Consider the following 20561-nt stretch of genomic DNA (forward strand, 5'->3'; position numbering starts at 1 on the left):
AGATGATTTAGGAATACTGTGCAAGATGGTGTTTTCCGGTGATGAGGGCACTAAAAACATCCAATTACATCGTACAAAGTGCACTAACATTATAACTGAAGTTTTGGCTCCATATTTTACATAATCATTGGTTGGAGATGTAGGCAACCAAAAATACAGCGTACTAATAGATGAATCCACAGATGCATCAATATCTAAAATGCTAGGTATCGTTATACGGTACTGTAGTGTAAGCAACCAAACCATTAGATCAGCATTTCTCAAACTCGCTGTAGTAGTAACTGCAGATGCAAGAAATCTGGCTGCTGTTCTTGTGAATTCTTTGAAAGATCTCAAACTTCCAATCGCTAATATGGTAGGAATTGGCACAGATAATGCTTCTGCAATGGTTGGAATAAACAATGAATGGGCTTTTCGAACAACTCAAGAGAGAATATGGTTTGAAGCATTTAGTATTGATCCGTTGCATTTGTCACTCTCTTCAGCTTGCAGTTTCGCACGCCTCAGTGAATACCATACCTAGAAACATAGAGTTTCTTGCACGGGAAACCAACAATTGCTTCTCCATTTCACCCAAAAGACAAGAGGAATATAAAAAGGTTTATGAGACAATAAATTGTGGAAAACAGCCACTAAAAATTTTCAAGGTCTGTGCGACACGTTGGCTTTTAATTGAACCAGCAATACGAAGAATTCTGGAGCAGTGGGAAGAACTAAAGCTACATTTTTCACTTGCAATGGTTCAAGACAATTGTTACACTGCCGATCTTTTGTACAAGATGGATTCTGACGACTCTTTACATGTGTTACCTTAAACATGCTTTAAAAGACGTACAAATAGCAATAAAAGCTTTTGAAGGAGAAGACAATGACCCTACTAAATTACTAGATACACTTGTATTTCTCATGCAGTCACTCGGACAAAACGTAGTTTTTCCAACTGTTGATTTGTTGACAACACCAGTTCCAAGCAAATGTATGTAAGCAAATCCGAACCTTGGCTTTATTTTCTTCAGACAAACTTGACTCAGACAATTTCAGTTCAAACATAAGGTTTATTTGAAGAAGAGATGCATTCAGTTTAGTCAAACTCATAAAAGAAATTCAACAAAGACTGCCAAGTAACGTTACGATCCTGAAAAATATGCCAATGTTGGATGTTGAAGAAACACTAAAAGTGAATAAAAATAATGCTGCAGCGGATGTAGCCAAAGAATTGGGTTTTAGTGGCGATTTCATAGACGGTATGCTGCAAGAATGGCATAATATCAACTTAACTTCATTAGGTGGAATAACACTACTAACACTGTTCGATTTTTGAGTGAGGTTTTGCAGTATAAAAATGCTGCAGGGGAGAATCCTTTTTCTTTGATTTCACAGCTAGCAATGACTGTTTTATGCCTACAACACTCAAATGCAGAAGTGGAAAGAATATTCAGTTCTATGAACATTATAAAAACTAAACAACGTAACAGATTATCGTTAAAGACAATTAATGCTTTGATCATATTGAGAAACCAGCTGAAGAAACAAAATAAAGATTGTGTATCTTTTGACATACCGTCATACGTATTGCAGCTTATTGGAACGAACGAAAGTTACTCTTTTGCGACAAAACCAGTCGAACTGCAACATCATCTTTTGAGCGACGTTCAACCCTCAACATCAACTACAGTTCTGTCAGAGCATGGAACGTAATAGTTATTCGATCTTCTGAGTGACGACGATGAATATCTCACATACCGGTATGTATATATTTTGTAACCTGATTTGAGTTCTTGCTTTCTTTTGTTACAAATATAGTTGTATATTTCTAGTATATTTGGCTACTGTGATTGACGCAACACATAAATTGTTGTTTCAATTATGATAACATGTTTAATTAAATGTTAGCGTATTTTATATGTATGTTGTTTCAAGCGAAGCGTCATTTAATTAAGACAATATAGCAGTTACGTATGTGAGAATTTTTATTAATATAACCCCCAGCCCCACTGGCTTATTGCACCATTCACAGCACGAAATTTTCAGTACACCCCCAGTAAAATCAGTTTTAGCGACTTTTGATATTGAATCTAGCGACTCGGGTTTTTTAGATTTGGCAAGACTGGTTGGACGTGAACATCGCGTAGCGTTGTGCAGTTGGAGGTGAGCTGCCAGCAGTGGTGGATGTGGGGAGAGAGATGGCAGAATTTTGAGAGCGGACGATCTGGACGTGTTTCCATCAGAAAGAGTAAATTTGTAATACTGTATATCATGAACTGATTTATATATGATGACTTTTGAATATTATTAAGGTAAATACATTGTTTGTTCTCTATCAAAATCTTTCATTTGCTAACTATGCCTATCAGTAGTCAGTGCCTTCAGTAGTTAGAATCCTTTATTTAGCTGGCAGTATTAACGCTTCCTGTATTGCAGTAGTTCGACTAAAGAAGATTTTTGTAAGTGATTCATGAAAGGTATAGGTTATTGTTAGTCACGGCCATTATTTTGTAGGGATTATTGAAAGTCAGATTGCGTTGCGCTAAAAATATTGTGTGTCATTTTGGTGTTGATCAGAATAAGTAAAGAGAGAAATGTCTGAGTACGTTCAGTTCTGCTCAGCTGTTTGAAAATCAAATGACGTAAGAGGTTTATCAGCACTGTAATTCATAAATTTTTCTAAGGGTATGTTTTAGCGTGTACGAAAAGTCGATTTCGCACACCTCATAAGCACCATGAGGCATCAAACACACGGAATGCAAAACACCTATCATGTGACACAAGGCTTTCTCTGTAAGCATACCACTGCATGATAAACCACGCCTTCAACTACCTAGCTTCAACTAATTTTCAGGGTAATACAACTACCCATTTCCCACACACGTAGATAATTGTAAATAGGAGACTTTTTAAGATTTTTGTCAGGGCAGCGAATAGGAAAGCGTAATCTATTCTGTAACTTTATTAAAATTATTTCTTTATTTTTGTTTTAATGACATCCAGCTTAATTCTTACCTTATAATTTTAATCTTGATTTGAATCACCCATTCCCGTCTCCAGCCAGTAATGTGAGAAATACAAACTAGGAATATTCCCGAATTCCACTACATATCTAATTTTCTGCCTTATGGCTTTAACAATTAGCCCTCTTCCTTCCTGCAGTTCATCTATGCGAGAGCATTCAGGCAGTTTAACATTGCCTCTTATTTCGTACATAGCACTTTCGTTAAAACCCTCCACATCCTTGCGGAATTTCTGCATATAACTTAAAAGTTTCCAATTTTTGTAAACGAATGTCAATTAAGATTGTTGTTATTCCTTAAGCTGTTAGGTGCACAACATTCTGGCCTCTAGGGTCAGGTAGGATATAACCATTCTTTACAAGCAGATTCTACAGGTAGTAAACATTCTGGATTCCATTCAATTTGGCTATTACTCCAACACGTTCACTGTAAACACAGATATTTTATATTCCTCACTCCTAGCCGGATATCGTCATGCACTGTGTTTAAGGACATACGTAATTCTTGCTTGCACATCAGCAACAGCTTTTTTCTTTTTCCAAGTGCAGGTTATATTCTTACTTTATGACAGCTGTTTTAGCACAATTTCCAGTGTTCTTTTTTGTGTGCATATCAAAGCAAGCGCTCTTAAGGGCATGATTTCTACAATAGGGAATAGTTTAAGTCGGTTCAGTACATATACTCTCTTTCTTAGGACTTGGGCGACAACAGTGTTCGTGGATACCAGTTCTAATGGCTACGATCCTCGCGAGGCGATAACAAGTTGGCTTGTGATTCACACGGCGGTCATCATGTCCTGAAACGTGAGCCATGATTGGCTGCTTCAAGATCACTTCAATAGGCTGCGTTTGATGCTACTAGCACTCTGCTCTACATCTGTATCTGCATGGATACTCTGCAAATCATATTTAAGTGCCTGGCGGAGAGTTCATCGAACCACCTTCACAGCAATTCTCTATTATTCCAATCTCCTACAGCGCGCGGAAGAAACGAACACCTATATCTTTCCGTGCGAGCTCTGATTTCCCTTATTTTATTATGATGATCGTTTCTCCCTATGTAGGTCGGCGTAAATATTTTCGCATTCGAAGGAGAAATTTGGTCATTAAAATTTCGTGAGAAGACTCCACCGCAACGGAAAACGCCTTTGTTTTAATGATGTCCATCCAAAATCCTGTATCATTTCATTGACACTCGCTCCTCTATGTACACAATACGTACTGCCCGTCTCTGAACTTTCTCGCTGTACTCCGTCAATTCTATCTGGTAAGGATCCCACATCACGTGGCAGTATTCTAAAAGAGGATGGACAAGCGTAATGTAGGCAGCCTCTTTAGTAGATATGTTACATTTCATAAGTGTCCTGTCATAAAAACGGAGCCTTTGGTTAGCCTTCCCCAGAACATTATCTATGTGTTCCTTCCATTTTAAGTTGCTCATAATTTTAATTCCTAGCTATTTAGTTGAATTTATAGCGTTTGGATTTGACTGATATATCGTGTAACCGAAGTTTAACGGATTCCTTTTGACACTCATGTGAATGACCTCACACTTTTCGTTATTTAGGATCAATTTCCAATTTTCGCACCATACAGATATCTTTTTCTAAATCGTTTTGTAATTTGTTTTAATCTTCTGATGACTTTACTAGTCGATAAACGACAGTATCATCTGCAAAAAACTTAAGACGGTTGCTCCGATTGTCTTCTAAATCCGTTTATATAGAAAGGAACAGCAAAGGGCGTATAACACTACCTTGGAAAACGCCAGAAATCATTTCTGTTTTTTCTCGATGACTTTCCGTCAATTACTACGAACTTTGACCTATCTCACAGAAATCAAGAATACAGTCTCATAACTGAGACGATATTGCATAAGCAGGCAATTTCACTACAAGCAGCTTGTGTGGTACAGTGTCAAAAGCCTTCTGGCTCGATATGTGAAAAGCTGTTCCTGGCAGGCAGCAGCTTAAATGCAACAACGCCACTGGCTAGCAACGAGGTGTGTGGTGCTGCAGTGAACTGCGATGTGCCAGTAACAGGTATGCAGCATAAACGTACCCTAATGAAACTCTGTCACACTCTAAGAATCAGTTTGCTGTAATCGAGTACCGAATTCGGAGACTTCTTTCACACATGGAGAGCCGCCCGCAGTAACAGCGCGTTGTCTGAGGAGCTTTTCCACAGTTCGCGCGGCTGCCCCTATCGGAGGTTTGAGTCCTGCCCCTATCGGAGGTTTGAGTCCTCCCTCGGGCAAGGGTGTGTGTGTTATCCTTAGCGTAAGTTAGTTTGAGTCAGATTAAGTGGTGTGTTTAAGCCTAGGAACCGATGACCTCAGCAGTTTGAGCCCAGGGGAACTTACCACCACCACATGGAGAACTCTCCCTTTCAGCATGACGATGCCAGACAACACACGAGCGCTGCGACAACGACTGTCATTGATCATCCTTCGTACAGTTACGACTTGGCCCCATCCGACTTTCGTCTGTTTCCAAAACCTGAAGAACATCTTCAGGAACTTCGCTTTGATAGTGATGAAACTGTGCAATCAGAGGTGAGGTTGTGGCTCCGTCAACAAACTCAAACACTGTGCAATGACGTTCTCAAGAAACGTGCCTCTAATTGGGAGAAATGTGTTCGTTGTCAGAGTGACTATGTTGGGAAATAAATATGTAGATAGGAAGAATAAAAATGTAGAATGTTAATAAAGTTTACATCTATTTTATTTAAAATAAACAGGCATTACTTTTCAGCATGCCATCGTATACGACGACCGTACCGCAGCTAGTGCAAAAATATCCATAACATCTTTATTATTATATACATCATTCAAAGCGCATGTGTACCTGGTGTTTCTCTTATATACAGTTATACAAGATCTTCTGTTTTCGTTGCAGCTGAATGATGAATAGGAAGGGGAAACACAGATATATTATTGGGTTCCTAGCGAAGGAAGAACGTAAGCTGAAATTTGAAGAATCGATGTGGGAATGACATCCTTGACAAGAACGACTTGCATCGTGCCAGATGAAGTTTGCACGAAGGGAAACCAATATTGTCGGCCGGTGTGGCCGAGCGGTTCTAGGCGCTTCAGTCTGTAACCTCGCGACCGCTACGGTTGCAGGTTCGAATCCTGCCTCGGGCATGGATGTGTGTGATGTCCTTAGGTTAGTTAGGTTTAAATAGTTCTAAGTTCTAGGGGACTGATGACCTCAGATGTTAAGTCTCATAGTGCTCAGAGCCATTTGAACCATTTTTGAAACCAGTATTAAATTATGCAGTGCTGCTACCACTGACACGAATCGTCAGCAAGAAGGCGACTGCCTTGCCTCTCCTAGGTATTGTCTGATCACCTGCTTGCTAAGAGCCAAGCAGACACTGTAGCGTGCATTGCCACCATAACTGAGCTTGCTGCGCTAATATTCTGTCATCACGATGCGATATGGATGATGGTGGGAAGGATGGAGTGTCGGAAAATATGTGTGGAGAATTTACAGCCAATTTGAGCGGAGAGTAGTCGAGCTTGTAATGTGTCAACAATCTGTTGTGGTAGATATTGTGGGTCACATTGAAACCATAACTCTTTTCGAATCATCTGTAATATTTTTCATGGAAAAGGTCTAATTATTGAGATGTAGTTTTCCTGTCCTATAACTTGTATATAAAAATGTTGTAGAAAGCTGGTGGATGAAAGGGAGCTTCCGTCTATTTGTGGACATTTGGTACCAGCCAGGCAGCGTCCCGAGCAACAAAGAGCGTACATCGAGCTGCAGTCGGCCGCTAGAACAAAATCCGGTGGCCGGTGATTCATAACGATGTAATTGTATCGACGGATATAGAACTGTTTAGGTATTAATTTTAATGTTTCCACATGATTTTACTTAGTACTTCTAGATTGGACGTAGTTTCATTGAGGTAAGAGAAAGGAAAGGTTTTCTGGCCATTTGTGTCTCTCGCTCCAGACCCACTTGGGTTTGTTGACAACGTCACGAAGTCGAATTGTTATTTTGACTACCTGTCGATACGTGGTTCTCAAAGCGGCTGATCTAGCAACATTTCAGCCCAAGTTCCGTTAATGGCGGGGCTCTGAGAAAATCCGGAGGAATCGTAAATTTGACAGTCTGTCAATTACGTAATGAGGCTCGGAGCAATTTGCAGGTTTAATCCTTTAGGGATTGCGTTCATTGCTGTACAGTCACTATCAGTTTGTTGATGAAAAGTGTTAGATTTTACGATTGTTGGTAAGCGACATTGTTTGCTATTTTGTTTCTATGTTACTGAAATGGTAGGCCTGCACAGAACCCTCTCAAGAGACAGAATGGTTTCGGTTTGTAAGTGCTAATGCTTGGTTGTGGATATTGCACTGAGTACGTAGGAACGGCACAATTGCTGTAAGTTGTCAAAATTGTGGTACAGCACATATTGCCCTAATGTGAATAGGGATCTTTCCGTATTGTCCTATTAAGGATTTCATTAAGGAACGATTAAACATCAATAAAACAAAACGAGGATAATGGAAAGTAGTTGAATGAAGTCAGGTGACGCTGAGCGAATTAAATTAGGAAATGAGACACTTAAAGTAGTAGTTAAGTTTTGCTAATTGGGGACCAAAATAACTGATGCTGGTCGAAGTAGAGAGGATATAAAATGCAGACTGGCCACGACAAGGAAAGCGTTTCTGAAGAAGAGAAATTTGTTAACATCAAGTATAGATTTTACGTGTCAGGAAGTCTTGTCTGAAAGTATTTGTATGGAATGTAGCCATGTGAGGAAGTGAAACATGGACGATAAACAGTGTAGACAAAAAGAGAATAGAAGTTTTCGAAATGTGGTGCTAAGAAAAATGCTGAAGATTAGAGGGGTAGAACTGGGGAGAAGAGTAATTTGTGGCACAACTTGACTAGAAGAAGGAACGGTTGGTAAAACATGTTCTGAGGCATCATGGGATCAGCAATTTAGTATTGGAGAGAAGTGTGGAGTGTAAAAATCGTAGAGGGAGACCAAGAGATGAATACAGTCAGCATATTCAAAAGGATGTAGGTTGCAGTAGTTACCCGGAAATGAAGAAGCTTGCACGGGATAGAGTTGCATGGAGAGCTGCATCAAACCAGTCTCTGGACTGAAGACCACAACAACAACAACCATTAAACTTAATCTGTTACGAGTATCTAAGTCTTCTGTAACACTATTCGGATGAAGCTGTAGATAGTCTCCAATGTCTGAAGATGTCGCACGTTGTCTGCATGTGTTAACTCGACGGTTAAAGTGGACGTGGCACTAGCCAGATAGATAATAGGTTCGGGGTACGATGGCAATCGTCTACAGATTTGTTGCTGTATAATTTACTGTGTTAAATAGAAGTTCGCCACATCAATTCAAAACTAGATTCCCGTCTTTTCTATATCTTTTTTCTATAACTCTGATCCTTGATTCTGATCAATTTAAAAGTAAAGATTAGCAGGCGGGCTTTTCAATGAAGAACGATCATATTTTTCTGTGACGACATATCTTTACTCATCCTCATAATTTTGATAGTCCTCCTCAAAGTAGTCTCCCATGAATGCGGTGCACTTGTCCCAGTGTTTCTGCCAGTCTTCAAATATAAGCTGGAAACCATATTCAGAGGGGTCCTTCAAAATCGCCTCCACAGCCTTCACCACTGCTTCTGATGATTGATAATTCCTCCCGCGAAGGCTTTTCTTCATGTTGGGGAATAGCAAAAAGTCACATGGGGCCAAATTCGGACTATAGGGAAGGTGAGGGATGCGCTTCTCGTTGATTTTTGCAAGATATTTAGCAACAACATTGGCAATATGCGGCCGCGCATTATCGAGGTGCAGGATCCACACTGCTTCTCGGAAGTGTCGTCTTTTACGCCTGATATGGGCTTTTGCAATGTTTCCAGGACATCCCTGTAGTATTGTCCAATTACTGATGTGCGTGCAGGTACAACATGCTGATAAACCATTCCACGAATGAGATGACCATAACATTCCCAGCAGAAGCAACCACTTTTGCTTTTCCGGGGCGTTGGTGATGCAGGAGATTTCCACACTGAATTTTGCTATTTGCTCTCAGGATCAAAATGATGTGGCCAAGTTTCATCAGCAGTGATTAAATTTGAAAGAAACTCCGGATCTTCCTCTAACATCAACTTGAACTACATGCAGACCGGCACGCGAATTTCCTTTTGTTCAGGAATCAACGGTCTTGGAAACCATCGCGCACGAACACGTGTAACGTGTAATTTTTCTGTCACCAACGTGTGGGTGGCACCCAATCAAATGTTCAGTATTTCAGAAGGTGATCTTAACGTAATTCGTCGATCCTCTCTCACAATAACAGCAGCAGTGTTGACGTTTTCTTCCGTAAGAGTAGCAACTGGAGCACCGGGCCCACCTTCCTTTTAAATTGATCGTCTCCCCTCTTTAAACATTTTAAACCACCTTTGAGCTGTGCTGTAGGGAAGAAAAGATTCTCCATAGGTCTCCTGTAACATTGTATAGGCCTCAGCTGAAGATGTGTTGAGACGAAAGCAGAATTTCAAAGCCGCATGTTGTTCCTCGCGTGTTAACTCCCTTGCAGCGGTAGGCGATACTGAACATGTCTGACCCTGCCTGCAGGTGGGAACCAGGCATCCCAACAATGGAACTACTACAGCGTGTTCGTTGCACATTAAGCTAACAGAATGTCATAAGATTAAATTTTACCTCGAGAAATTGTGGCCATAAAAAATTATGATCATTTGTTTCTGAACAGCCCTCGTAACATCATAGAAATAAGGGAATATGAATATATTAAGTAAAGGGAAGAGTAGGAAAAGATATTACTGTTCTTTTCTGAAAGTGACCTTTGGAGAGATTAGAGCAAAGACAGAGAGGGTCTTTGCTGTCTAGTATTTTCTTTATTGACGTAATGATAACGAAAAACGTAAGGAGAGGAGAAAAATAATATACTGAAAGTTTGTTAAAAATAAGAGACGTATAAAAATACTGTTGAATCCTAAAAGGACGATAATATAAAATAAAAGAATATATTAAAAGATATTTACGAATCGTGGGGACAGACATTCAATAAGAGAAAATACTGTATCACTAACTCTGTTAATAGGTAAATCTTTGCCTCCAAGTTGAAGTAAGCATTGACAAAAGACTGTGTTACTGTTTTTTGTGCTACGATAAAGATGGAAACATGAATAATATGGTAATTTGTAGTCTTAAACCTTAAAATACATTAGGATTGGTTGATAACAGCGTCATTGAATCCGTAATGGGGCGATAAATTTGGAATTTTTCATGAACAAAGACAGGGATAAAAAATTATTTACTCCTTTTCAATGACGCGGTATAAGTCCGACGACGCTGCTGTATGTGTCTATCAGAAACTTAACTAGACCGATTCCATTAGCCTATTGTTATCAGTCCTGCGTAAGAGAGCGTGTTGAAATATGAAAAGACTAGTTCCATTACCATTATATTATTGATGCAAACTGTACAAAAAGAAATAGATGCTAACGATTTCTTAAGACGATTAGCGTAGGATTGCTGATGGCTTCAGCCAGACATACCTGTCTATGTTAATTGAGGCTTCCAATGGTTTCCCGATAACTACAGTTAAAAGTGACAGTATTACGCTGGTAATTAGTTGTTAGGGGATGTTTAAGAATATTATAGTACTAACAGCATGCCATCACTTTAAGAACTCAAAAAGCTTAGAATCATTTCACGAAAAAGTGAAGTTTATACCAAAGATGCTGATACGTTCAATAAAACATTAAAAATAAATGCTGTTTTGGAAAGGAGTATGTTTACGGTATATAACAGAACTTAACCTTCGCGTATAATTTTCAGAAATTTTGCCTATCCTGCGTTACAGTATGTATTCTAACACGAATACATTCTGAACCACCAGTTTGATATCGAATGAACTAAAAACAATTTTTTTGGGAAGAACAATAATCGTATATACTATTTGGCAATATAATGATTGTGGAACGTCTTCCCTATACTAGACATTACTAGAAAAAATTAAACTGAGGTTTAACATTATGGTCCCTGTGTGTGTGTGTGTGTGTGTGTGTGTGTGTGTGTGTCTTTTTAAAATTCAAATAATAATTGAACCCTTCAACCAATGTTGAATAGGAAGTAATTTATAAGTAATGGTAGACCCAGCTATTTAATGAAACTTAGTTAAATCTAATGAAAGTAATAGTATCAATGCTTCAGCAATAGCTGTACGTTCTGTCTCGGGCTGCTAACTGTACCACAGAGTAGCATGAGTCTGGTGGCGCTCCTAGCAGCGAACGTTCGCCACAGCACGGACAGAAATGCAGCAACACTACGAGACGATGAGACGGAGTAACAAAGAACTTAAAAGGAACATTGAATATTCAGAATGTTTTATAATTATACAAACATCAGAGTGATTTCCTTGTTTCAAGAATATATTAATTTTGTATTCTTTAAGAGGTTTGTTGGTTTACTAGTTCTAGTGTGTTAATATTTCGAAGTTGTTATTGGATAATGTAGTGGGTGTTACGAACTTGAGACTACGTTATAATACTGATAACGATGGTGAATATTTAAAAATAGTTTGGTTTTGTTCTAGTATTAGAAATGGAGGAAGAAGTTTAGACGAATGACTGCATAATTTTTTGTGGGTCAAAATGTGTTAAAGGACGGACCCGAAGAGTTAAAGACAGAACTGAAAAACGGATTGGATGATGCGAACAGAAGTAGACAAATATTGCGCACAAAATTTAGCAAGAAATGTGAAACTGTTGATGTGAACATTGTAGTGTAGTAGAAAATATTTGTGAGGTAGGGACACTTCTCGGGGAGACTGAAGAGGTTAAAGAGGCTCGGGACATGTCTGTCAGTCTTGAAAGATGTAATGGAATAGATATAAGAAAATAATAAGCAAATGAAAACTTAGAGTAGATACTTAAATAATGGTTCAAATGGCTCTCAGCACTATGGGACTTACCTTCTGACGTCATCAGTCCCCTAGAACTTAAGAACTACTTAAACCTAACTGACCTAAGGACATCACGCACATCCATGCCCGAGGCAGGATTCGAACCTGCGACCGTAGCGGTCGCGCGGTTTCAGACTGTAGGGCCTAGAACCGCTCGGCCACCACGGCCGGCCACTTAAATAAAGTCGTGGATTTATAGAAAGGGCACAAAGGTGGTCAACCGAAAAGATTTTGAAAGCAGACTTGCTCTTTTCTGAAGTAAGAATAATGTGGAAAGAGTGTCTGGTTTAAGTACAGATATTTGTCTAACGTCAACTCAGCTATCAGGGACGCGAGTAGTTCATATAATCATAATGATATCACAGATTCTGAGATCCAAACATCGTTGTACAATAATGCAGACAGAACGCAAACGTATACATCGGATATGAGTGCATGGGACAGGTTGGAGGAGTTGAAGCAAGCGATAAAAAATGATGGGAATAATTTATCTCGTTTAAGCCGAAGGAATTGTCCATCCAATTATTTTTCAAAGTGTTTCCAGGGAAATTGACCTTTTACTCGGTGCCGTAATAAGAGTATATGGTATATTGTTAATCGTTTATAAGAACACACTTTGCAGTGGGAATGATGAATTTAGAAAGATTTTATAAAGCCTTTCTAGAGCCTTTAAACCCAGATACTGGTCAGAAAATGCTCAACAGAAACAGGGGCGAGAACTCTTTGGTCCTTAGAGGTATAACGAGAGTTGGGACGGCTAGGAATTTTGTACAGTATCACTTACATCAAGCTTTTTATTTGGATGAACCAGTGAATGAATAAAATGCCTGCCGACAAACCTAGGAAACGTTTACCATGAGAGAAGTGAACTTAGGCTCAAGCTGTATTAGAACTGTAGGATCTATAAAATGTTTAAATTGTGTTAATTATTAAACATCATATGCAAGGTAACACGGTCCAACGAATATAGCATGAATGCGGTTTTTTTAGCCTTACTTACTGTTTCAAAAATTTATATATCAAGTGGCGAACGTTCTTAGAGGACTTAGAAAGAATACTCGGCGATCTCCAGCCTGACAGCACAGGGATGGCTTCTAGCAAGATTGATGGAAGAAAAGTGAAAGGAGATAGGTTGATGGATAAAACAGAATATCTACATGTCTGATGGACCGTTCTGATTAAAGGACATAGCACGTCATACCACAGTGCTCTTAAGGAAAATGAATTAAGATAAGGAAGTAGGAAAGTATCACTCGCAGTGCGTAAGAAAATACACCTTATATTCAGATTGTAGCAATGACAGTAGGAAGTCGGCTGGAAGAAATTGGTGATGAAGTTGATTCATTAGCGAGTTCATTTTAGGAGGGTTCTCAATCAAAGTGTTTACGTGTACATGTGAAATGAATGATACAGTTATGGTAAAGAGGATGTGGAAATTTGATTTGTATCTGTCACTATTAAAGAATTACGTACGAATCAAAGCATTGTGGTTAAGCGTTAACACCATAAGATGGAAAACTATGTTTAAACAGACGACGAGGAGGTCACTTTATAGGTGCAAACGTTTCAGAAAAGTGTAATCTAGCACGTTAAAGTAAAGTAGAATAAAATTAGAATATAAGAGAGTCCAAAGAAGTTCAAAGTTGAAGGACGCAGACTTCAAGCGTACCAAATGTATGAAGTTTGAATTTTGGTTCAATGAAGCGAGCAGTAAAGGTTCCTAGTTATTTCACAGAAGCCGCAGGGTACAGGAAATTATTAAAGTACCTTTTCTAGCTAACAGAGTGTAAGTTTATAAAATCAGAACTGTTTAATATATTGTTTTCAGAACATAGACTGCTTGAAGCAGTCGATGAGCGTGATAGATGTTAGTTGACCAATTTTATCGAACAGTAATTCCTAGGCAACACTGGTATTGTGTACACATTCTTAAAGACGTTGTTGTAAAGCCCAGTGGTTAATTTCAACAGGAACATATAGAGATCCTTAAGATTGAAGTAATTACGATGGACTGAATAGAGGAGAGCAATCTCCGAACTGTAAAGGAGTAAACCTGAGTTACAGCAGTTAGTGGATTATACAATAGTGAGGATCAGGGCTACTTTCGGGGCCTGATGCTGTAACACTGGGTATCATAGGTCTGTAGGGTCGACGGTCATCTTCATACTTCGGCTCCCACTGAAGAAACGCGCAGGGTGAGAATCCTTGGAGGAAGGTGTAACCAGTCTTTGGGACCTGTTTTCGTTCTTCTTCGGCTCTGATGCCAATTCGTAATTTTCCTTTCTTTCTTCTCCTAAGTCAAGGTATTATTCATAGGTTTACTGCAGAATGATAGTTACATGACCTTAGGTTGGTTCAAATGGCTCGGAGCACTATGGGACTCAACTGCTGTGGTCATAAGTCCCCTAGAACTTAGAACTACTTAAACCTAACTAACCTAAGGACATCACACACATCCATGCCCGAAGCAGGATTCGAACCTGCGACCGTAGTGCTCGTGCGGTTCCAGACTGCAGCGCCTTTAACCGCTCGGTCACTCCGGGCGGCCATGACCTTAGGAAATCATCCACACCTCACTAGAAAAGAAGAGTCTACAAGAACAAGAAACCTGACATGGGACGTTTAAAAGTGGAGGAGGCGAAGAGGACGTTTATATTCAACAGTAACGAGGTTCCTGAAGGCCAAATTGGTTACCGTCAACAGCAGTCACAAATCCTTATGACCTAAGGATTTTAGGAGAAGCTGACGTTAATTTACATATTTATTGTTTGCGATACCTCTACAGCTATAAATTTGGAAAAATAAGAGGTGCATTTTTAAGGAATAGGTAAAATGTTTAGCTTGTCTTCCCACGCCACCTATTTTTTGAGGTAATGTTCAATAGTGCTTACTATAAAATACAGTCCCATAAATAGTGTCCAAGGTTTAAGGAGTAAGCTACTAGAACAATAAGTAGATAAGTAAAGACAATTTGTTTAACAGCTGCTCTGTAGCTCGTTGAGGCGGGGAGGAAGCTCTATAACGTGCCAAAAATTTATTGTGGTGTGTGTTATAGATCAGATTGCCGCCACAACTCATTACAAATCATTTGTAAGATAATGTACTGAGAATGTATAATTATTGTGATGTACTGTTCTTGTTTCATAACTTCTTGTGTATGAAATGTTGTAGAAAGATGGTGGGAAAAAAAGGAGCTGCCGTCTATTTTGCGGCGAGCAAAGAACTTACATCGACCTGCAGTGGGCCGTTAGAACAAAATCCGACGGCCGAAGATTCACAATGACTTAGTAATTAGAAGAGATGTTAGTGCTGTTCATTTATTAATTTTAATGGCTCCTCATGGTTTTAAGATGGGTTTAATAAGTAGTGCCTGTTTGGAAGTAGGTCATTCAGGAGGTATCTGGCCGTGCGGCTCCAGATACAGCCAGGTTTGATGACGAGGTCGCGTAAGTCTACTTGTCAATTTGAATACTCGTCGATAACATAGTTCTTAAAGTGACTGAGGCTAATGTAGTAAGATTTTAGCCTAGGTTATGCTAATACTTTGTTAATGTCGGGACTCTGATAAGGTTAGAAGTAATTGTTAATTTGGCAATATATCAATTAAGTAATTACGTTAGGAGCAGCTTGGAGATTGTGTCCTTTAGGGATTACGTTTAACTGCTGTAGAGTGACTATTCACTTCGTTGGTAGAATGCGTTTGATTATAGGATTGTCAGTAATCGACATTGGTTTCGATTTTGATTCTGTGTCACTGGAATGGTTGGCCTGCATATGCTTCTTGAGAGACAGAATAATTTCAGTTTGTAAATGATACTGTTTTGCTGTGAAGGTTGCAATAAGTACACACGAACGACGCAAGTGCTGTATATTTTTTCGACCAGGCACCATTCAGGTGGTTACGGAACTTGAAATTAGTGGTACTGTATTATTGCCAATATGGATAAGAAATTTTTCCGGTTATCCTTTTGAAGATTTCACTAAAGGAACCATTAGACAGAAATACGTTCCGCGCTAGTGTTCGCTTAGAGAAAACTGTGGCGAACAACAAGGTCTTCTGTAACATTATTGGGGTAAAGTGGCATCCAGTCGCCAACCTGAACTTAGTTTGCGTCAGTTAAGTCGAGGGCTCAAGTGGTGATGGCATCTGTAATTTTCTTATAGGGGTCAGATAGATAGTACACTGAAGCGCGAAAGAAACTGGTATAGGCATGCTTATTCAATTACAGAGATATGTAAACAGGCAGAATATGGCCCTGCTTTCGGCAACGCCATAAAAGACAAGTGTCCGGCGCAGTTTTTGCTACAACGGCAGCTTATCAAGATTTAAGTGGGTCTGAAAGTAGTGTTACAGTCGATGCAAGAGCGACGGGACACAGCCTGTCCGAAGTAGCGATGAAGTGGGAATTTTCTCGTACGCCCATTTCACGAGCGTACTGTGAATTCAGGAATCCGGTCAAACATCAAATCTCCCACATCGCTGCGGCCGGAAAAAGATCCTGCAATAACGGGACCAACGACGACTGAAGAGAATCATTCAACGTGACAGAAGTGCAACCCTTCCGCAAATTGTTGCAGGTTTCAACTCTGGGCCGTCAACAAGTGTTAGCGTGTGAACGATTCAACGAAACATCACCGATATGGGCTTTCGGAGCCGAAGGCCCACTCATGTGGCCTTGATGACTGCATGACACAAGGCATTACGCCTCACCTGGGCCCATCAACATCGATATTGGACTGTTGATGACTGTTGTTGCCTGGTCGGACGAGTCTCGTTTCAGATTGTATCGAGCGGATGGGCGTGTACGAGTATGGAGACAACCTCATGAATCCATGGACCCTTCATGTCAGCAGAGGACTGGTAAAGCTGGTGGAGGCTCTCTAATGGTGTGGGGCACGTGCTGTTGGAGTGATGTGAGGCCACTGATACGTCTAGATACGACTCTGACGGGTGAAACTGTAAGTAGGCTGTTTATGTTTTCTCTATGTAAGTAGGCTGTTTATGTTTTCTCTATGTAAGTAGGCTGTTTAGGTTATTTTATTGGTAACGCCACCTCTGTATGAAAATCACTGGCTGTGCTGTGGGCAGTCTGTGGCTGCTTTGCATTGTTGTAATACTCGCCATTGTAGTGTTGGGCAGCGGCAGCTGGATGTGAACAGCGCGTAGCGTTGCGCAGTTGGAGGTGAGCCGCCAGCAGTGGTGGATGTGGGGAGAGAGATGGCGGAGTTTTGAAATTTGTCATGAACTGCTATTTTTATATATGATGATATCAAGGTAAATACATTGTTTGTTCTCTATTAATATCTTTCATTTGCTAACTATCCCTATCAGTAGTTAGTGCCTTCCATAGTTTGAATCTTTTATTTAGCTGGCAGTAGTGGCGCTCGCTGTATTGCAGTAGCTTGAGCAGCGAAGATTTTTGTGAGGTAAGTGATTTGTGAAAGGTATAGTTTAATGTTAGTCAGGGCCATTCTTTTGTAGGGAATTTTGAAAGTCAGATTGCGTTGCGCTAACAAAATATTGTGTGTCAGTTTAAGCACAGTCATGTATAAATGATCAAAAGGGGACGTTTCAAAACGTGCGTAAGCGTCCTGTGTGATCACCTGCATCCATTCATGTCCATCGTGCACTCCGACGGACTTGGGCAGTTCCAGAAGGACAGTGCGACACCCCGTCCTCCGGAATTGCTACAGAGTGCCTCCAGGAACACTATTCTGAGTTTAAACACTTCCGCTGGTCACCAGACTCCCCAGAAAAGAACATTATTGAGCATATATGGGGTGCCTTGGACGGTACTGTTCAGAAGAGATCTCCATCCTGTCGTCCTCTGACGGATTTATGGACAGCCGTGTAGAGTTCATGGTGTCAGTTCCCTCCAGCACTACCTCAGACATTAGCTGAGTCCATATCACGTCGTGTTGCGGCGCTTGTGTGTGCTCACGGGGGCTCTACACGTCATTACGGAGGTGTACCAGTTTCCTGGGCTGCGCTAGCACTCGCCTTCTGATTACTTTGTTGAATAAAACATCGCCACATTAATTCAGAACTATGTTCTCGACTTTTCGAACCCTTTTTCTATAGAGACCTGATCCTTCGTTTCGATCAGTTTAAAAATAAAGATGATAACATCAAAGTAGAAATTATTAAAATATTATATAAGGGCAGGGTAGCAAATATATTACAATTCTTTATTGAAAGTGAACTGAAAAGATTATACTAAAGACAGAATTTGTCTTCGGTTGTAGTAATTTTCAATATTGACGCATTGGAATTGAAAAAAAAAGTCAAGCAGTAAGTCTAGAGGCGCGGCAACTACATTTTCACTTTGAACTGTATGAGTTAGTGAAGAAGTTACGAACGTTGCATTACTTTTGGCGCAGCACTTACCTGGTGATGCAGCTCACACTTTTTGTACTTTACAACCGTTACAAAGAGCCTGCATCAGACGGACTATACTACAGCTATATTTTTCTGACTACGACTTACTTGCCACTTGGTTTCAAGAGTTCATAAACCGATTCCATAGCAGTGTCGAGGAGACTGTGTAGACTTCTGTTGTGCGGCGTGCCCGGTGCGAAGCGAGGTACGAGGTCCAGCAAATCGTGCGTATCGCGGCGGCTGATGGAGTGTGCGATGTAAAGTTGAGAGTCCGATTTGCTGCAGAAGAGAGACTCCTCCGCAAGCAGCGGGTACTTATCAGATAGTCGCCGGCCCTCTCGCTCCTCGAACACGATGGACGTGGCGTGGAGCCGCGCCAGCGCCTTCAGCACGCACTCGCACTGCCGAACGTCCAGTGGCTTCATGCGGTCCAGCATGTGGTAGCCGGCCAATGCCAAGTCCTCCAACACCAGCAAATCCGGCCGCATGCAGTAGCACTTAGGAACGGTGCCCAAGTACACAGCAGCCTCGTTCTCCGAACAGCGCAGGTGTTTCTGCACGTCCCTAAGGAGATCACCGTAGAAGAGGATCTCCTTCTGATAGCCAGTAGTGGACATTGCTAAATTCCTCCTGAAGATGTCATCTAGAGGCACCGACTTGACAAAGAACTGCAGTTCGGTGGTCTTGGCACCTTCCCTCTCCCTGTCGCCTAGCGAGACAGATACGCGCAGCTTCAGGTGATCGCCCATGAAGCCCTTCATGTCTGAGCTAAGGGGAGCCACTGCAAACCACGCCAACTCGAAGTCGTCCCTCTGCAGGTGCCTCTTGACGATTTGTCGACATTCCTCTCGCGACAGTGATGACTTGGAGCACATGTCTGACGTCAGCTGCCTCCCGTACTGTCATAGAGTGCACAGTAAGGAGTTGGATCCGAAAAGAGATCTTATTTATACTAGTGTCCGACATACGCGTCGTAATAAATGCAGTAGAGGGCTTTATCAGCAGTTCTATCTCTGTTGTCACAGTGTCACGTAAAGATTAGGGATCCTCAAAGCAGCGTTTGCATTATACTTGTGCTATCAAGTCACTCATTGTTCGTTACGTAGGCTATTATTTTTGAGTGAGAACTTAAGTCACAAGAGTATATAAAGAACAGATTATCACGCTGCAGCACGTCGCATATAGCTTCTATTGCAGCAGATATCTTCAAGAGTCATGTAAGAAACATGACTCATAGTTTTTCCCTCTCATTTTGGCTACAACCCACAACTCACGGATTCCCGGTTAAAAAAGAAAAATACGAGAGAAGATGAGATGCGAACAGGATTTGACACTACGTTAGAAGAATCCAGCGCTTTTTCATTACTAGAAGAAATAACACAAACACTAGTGTTTTATGCAAAACACATGTGTTTTATGTGAAATACCGTTGACATCCTTCGCTTTTCCGCCGAAAGAAGAAAACGTGTAACCCACATTATTATCATTATTGTGAGTATTATTACTGAAGCAGGCTGCAGATTTAGGTGCTTCTCTCATCTAGTATATTGAAAATAACAGGTACATGCAGAAAATATATCCATATTCGTAAAACAGTGACAGAAAATTGTGTGTTATTGCTTGCAACTGAGCACGTAAATCGTTTAACTAGCTTACTTTGACGAGCAAGTCCGTCTGTCCCTCATACAGATGAGATGACAACCGATGTCAAGATCGTTAATGGACGCTTCGACAGCAGCGACTAAGAAGCAAATACAAAACAGACCATGTGAAAGTCACATCGCCTGTCAGATCACATCCACCCTAAGTGAGCAAAGGAAGGACTGACGTGTATGCGATTGCAGTCTTTCTCGGCGTTTTTCACTGATGAATTCTTCTCGGGTTATCAGCCGAGTGGTGGCGTCGTCTTGTCGCAACGTTATCTTCACCAGAAGATGATTAGTACGAAACTCATTGAAACGGCTGATAACCCGAGAAGAATTCAGTAGGACTGGCGTGGTCTCTCTCTGCTTTTATGATTATAACGTATACTATAGTTTGTAAAAATAAGAACCCCAAGAAGGAAACTTATTTACTCTTTTATGTATTTATATCTCCTTGCAAGATCCGTTTCTTCAAGACCTCTTTACGTCTGATCAGACATCATTACAATCTGCATGGTATATGAGCAGTACATATGTTAATTGTAATTATAATACT

At 40.5% G+C, this 20561-nt stretch overlaps 1 protein-coding gene across 1 annotated transcript in view; it reads right to left on the bottom strand.

Annotated features, from left to right (window-relative positions):
* LOC124775420 overlaps positions 1-19237 on the bottom strand; it is a 74289-nt gene extending 55052 nt beyond the window's left edge. Inside the window, exon 1 of the mRNA XM_047250252.1 lies at positions 18471-19237. Coding sequence (XP_047106208.1) covers positions 18471-19237 — 767 coding nt within the window. The remainder of the gene's footprint in view (positions 1-18470) is intronic.
* Between the last annotated feature and the right edge of the window lie 1324 nt (positions 19238-20561).

The sequence above is a fragment of the Schistocerca piceifrons genome, chromosome 2 (genome assembly GCF_021461385.2).
Source record: "Schistocerca piceifrons isolate TAMUIC-IGC-003096 chromosome 2, iqSchPice1.1, whole genome shotgun sequence".
Taxonomy (NCBI): Eukaryota; Metazoa; Arthropoda; class Insecta; order Orthoptera; family Acrididae; genus Schistocerca; species Schistocerca piceifrons.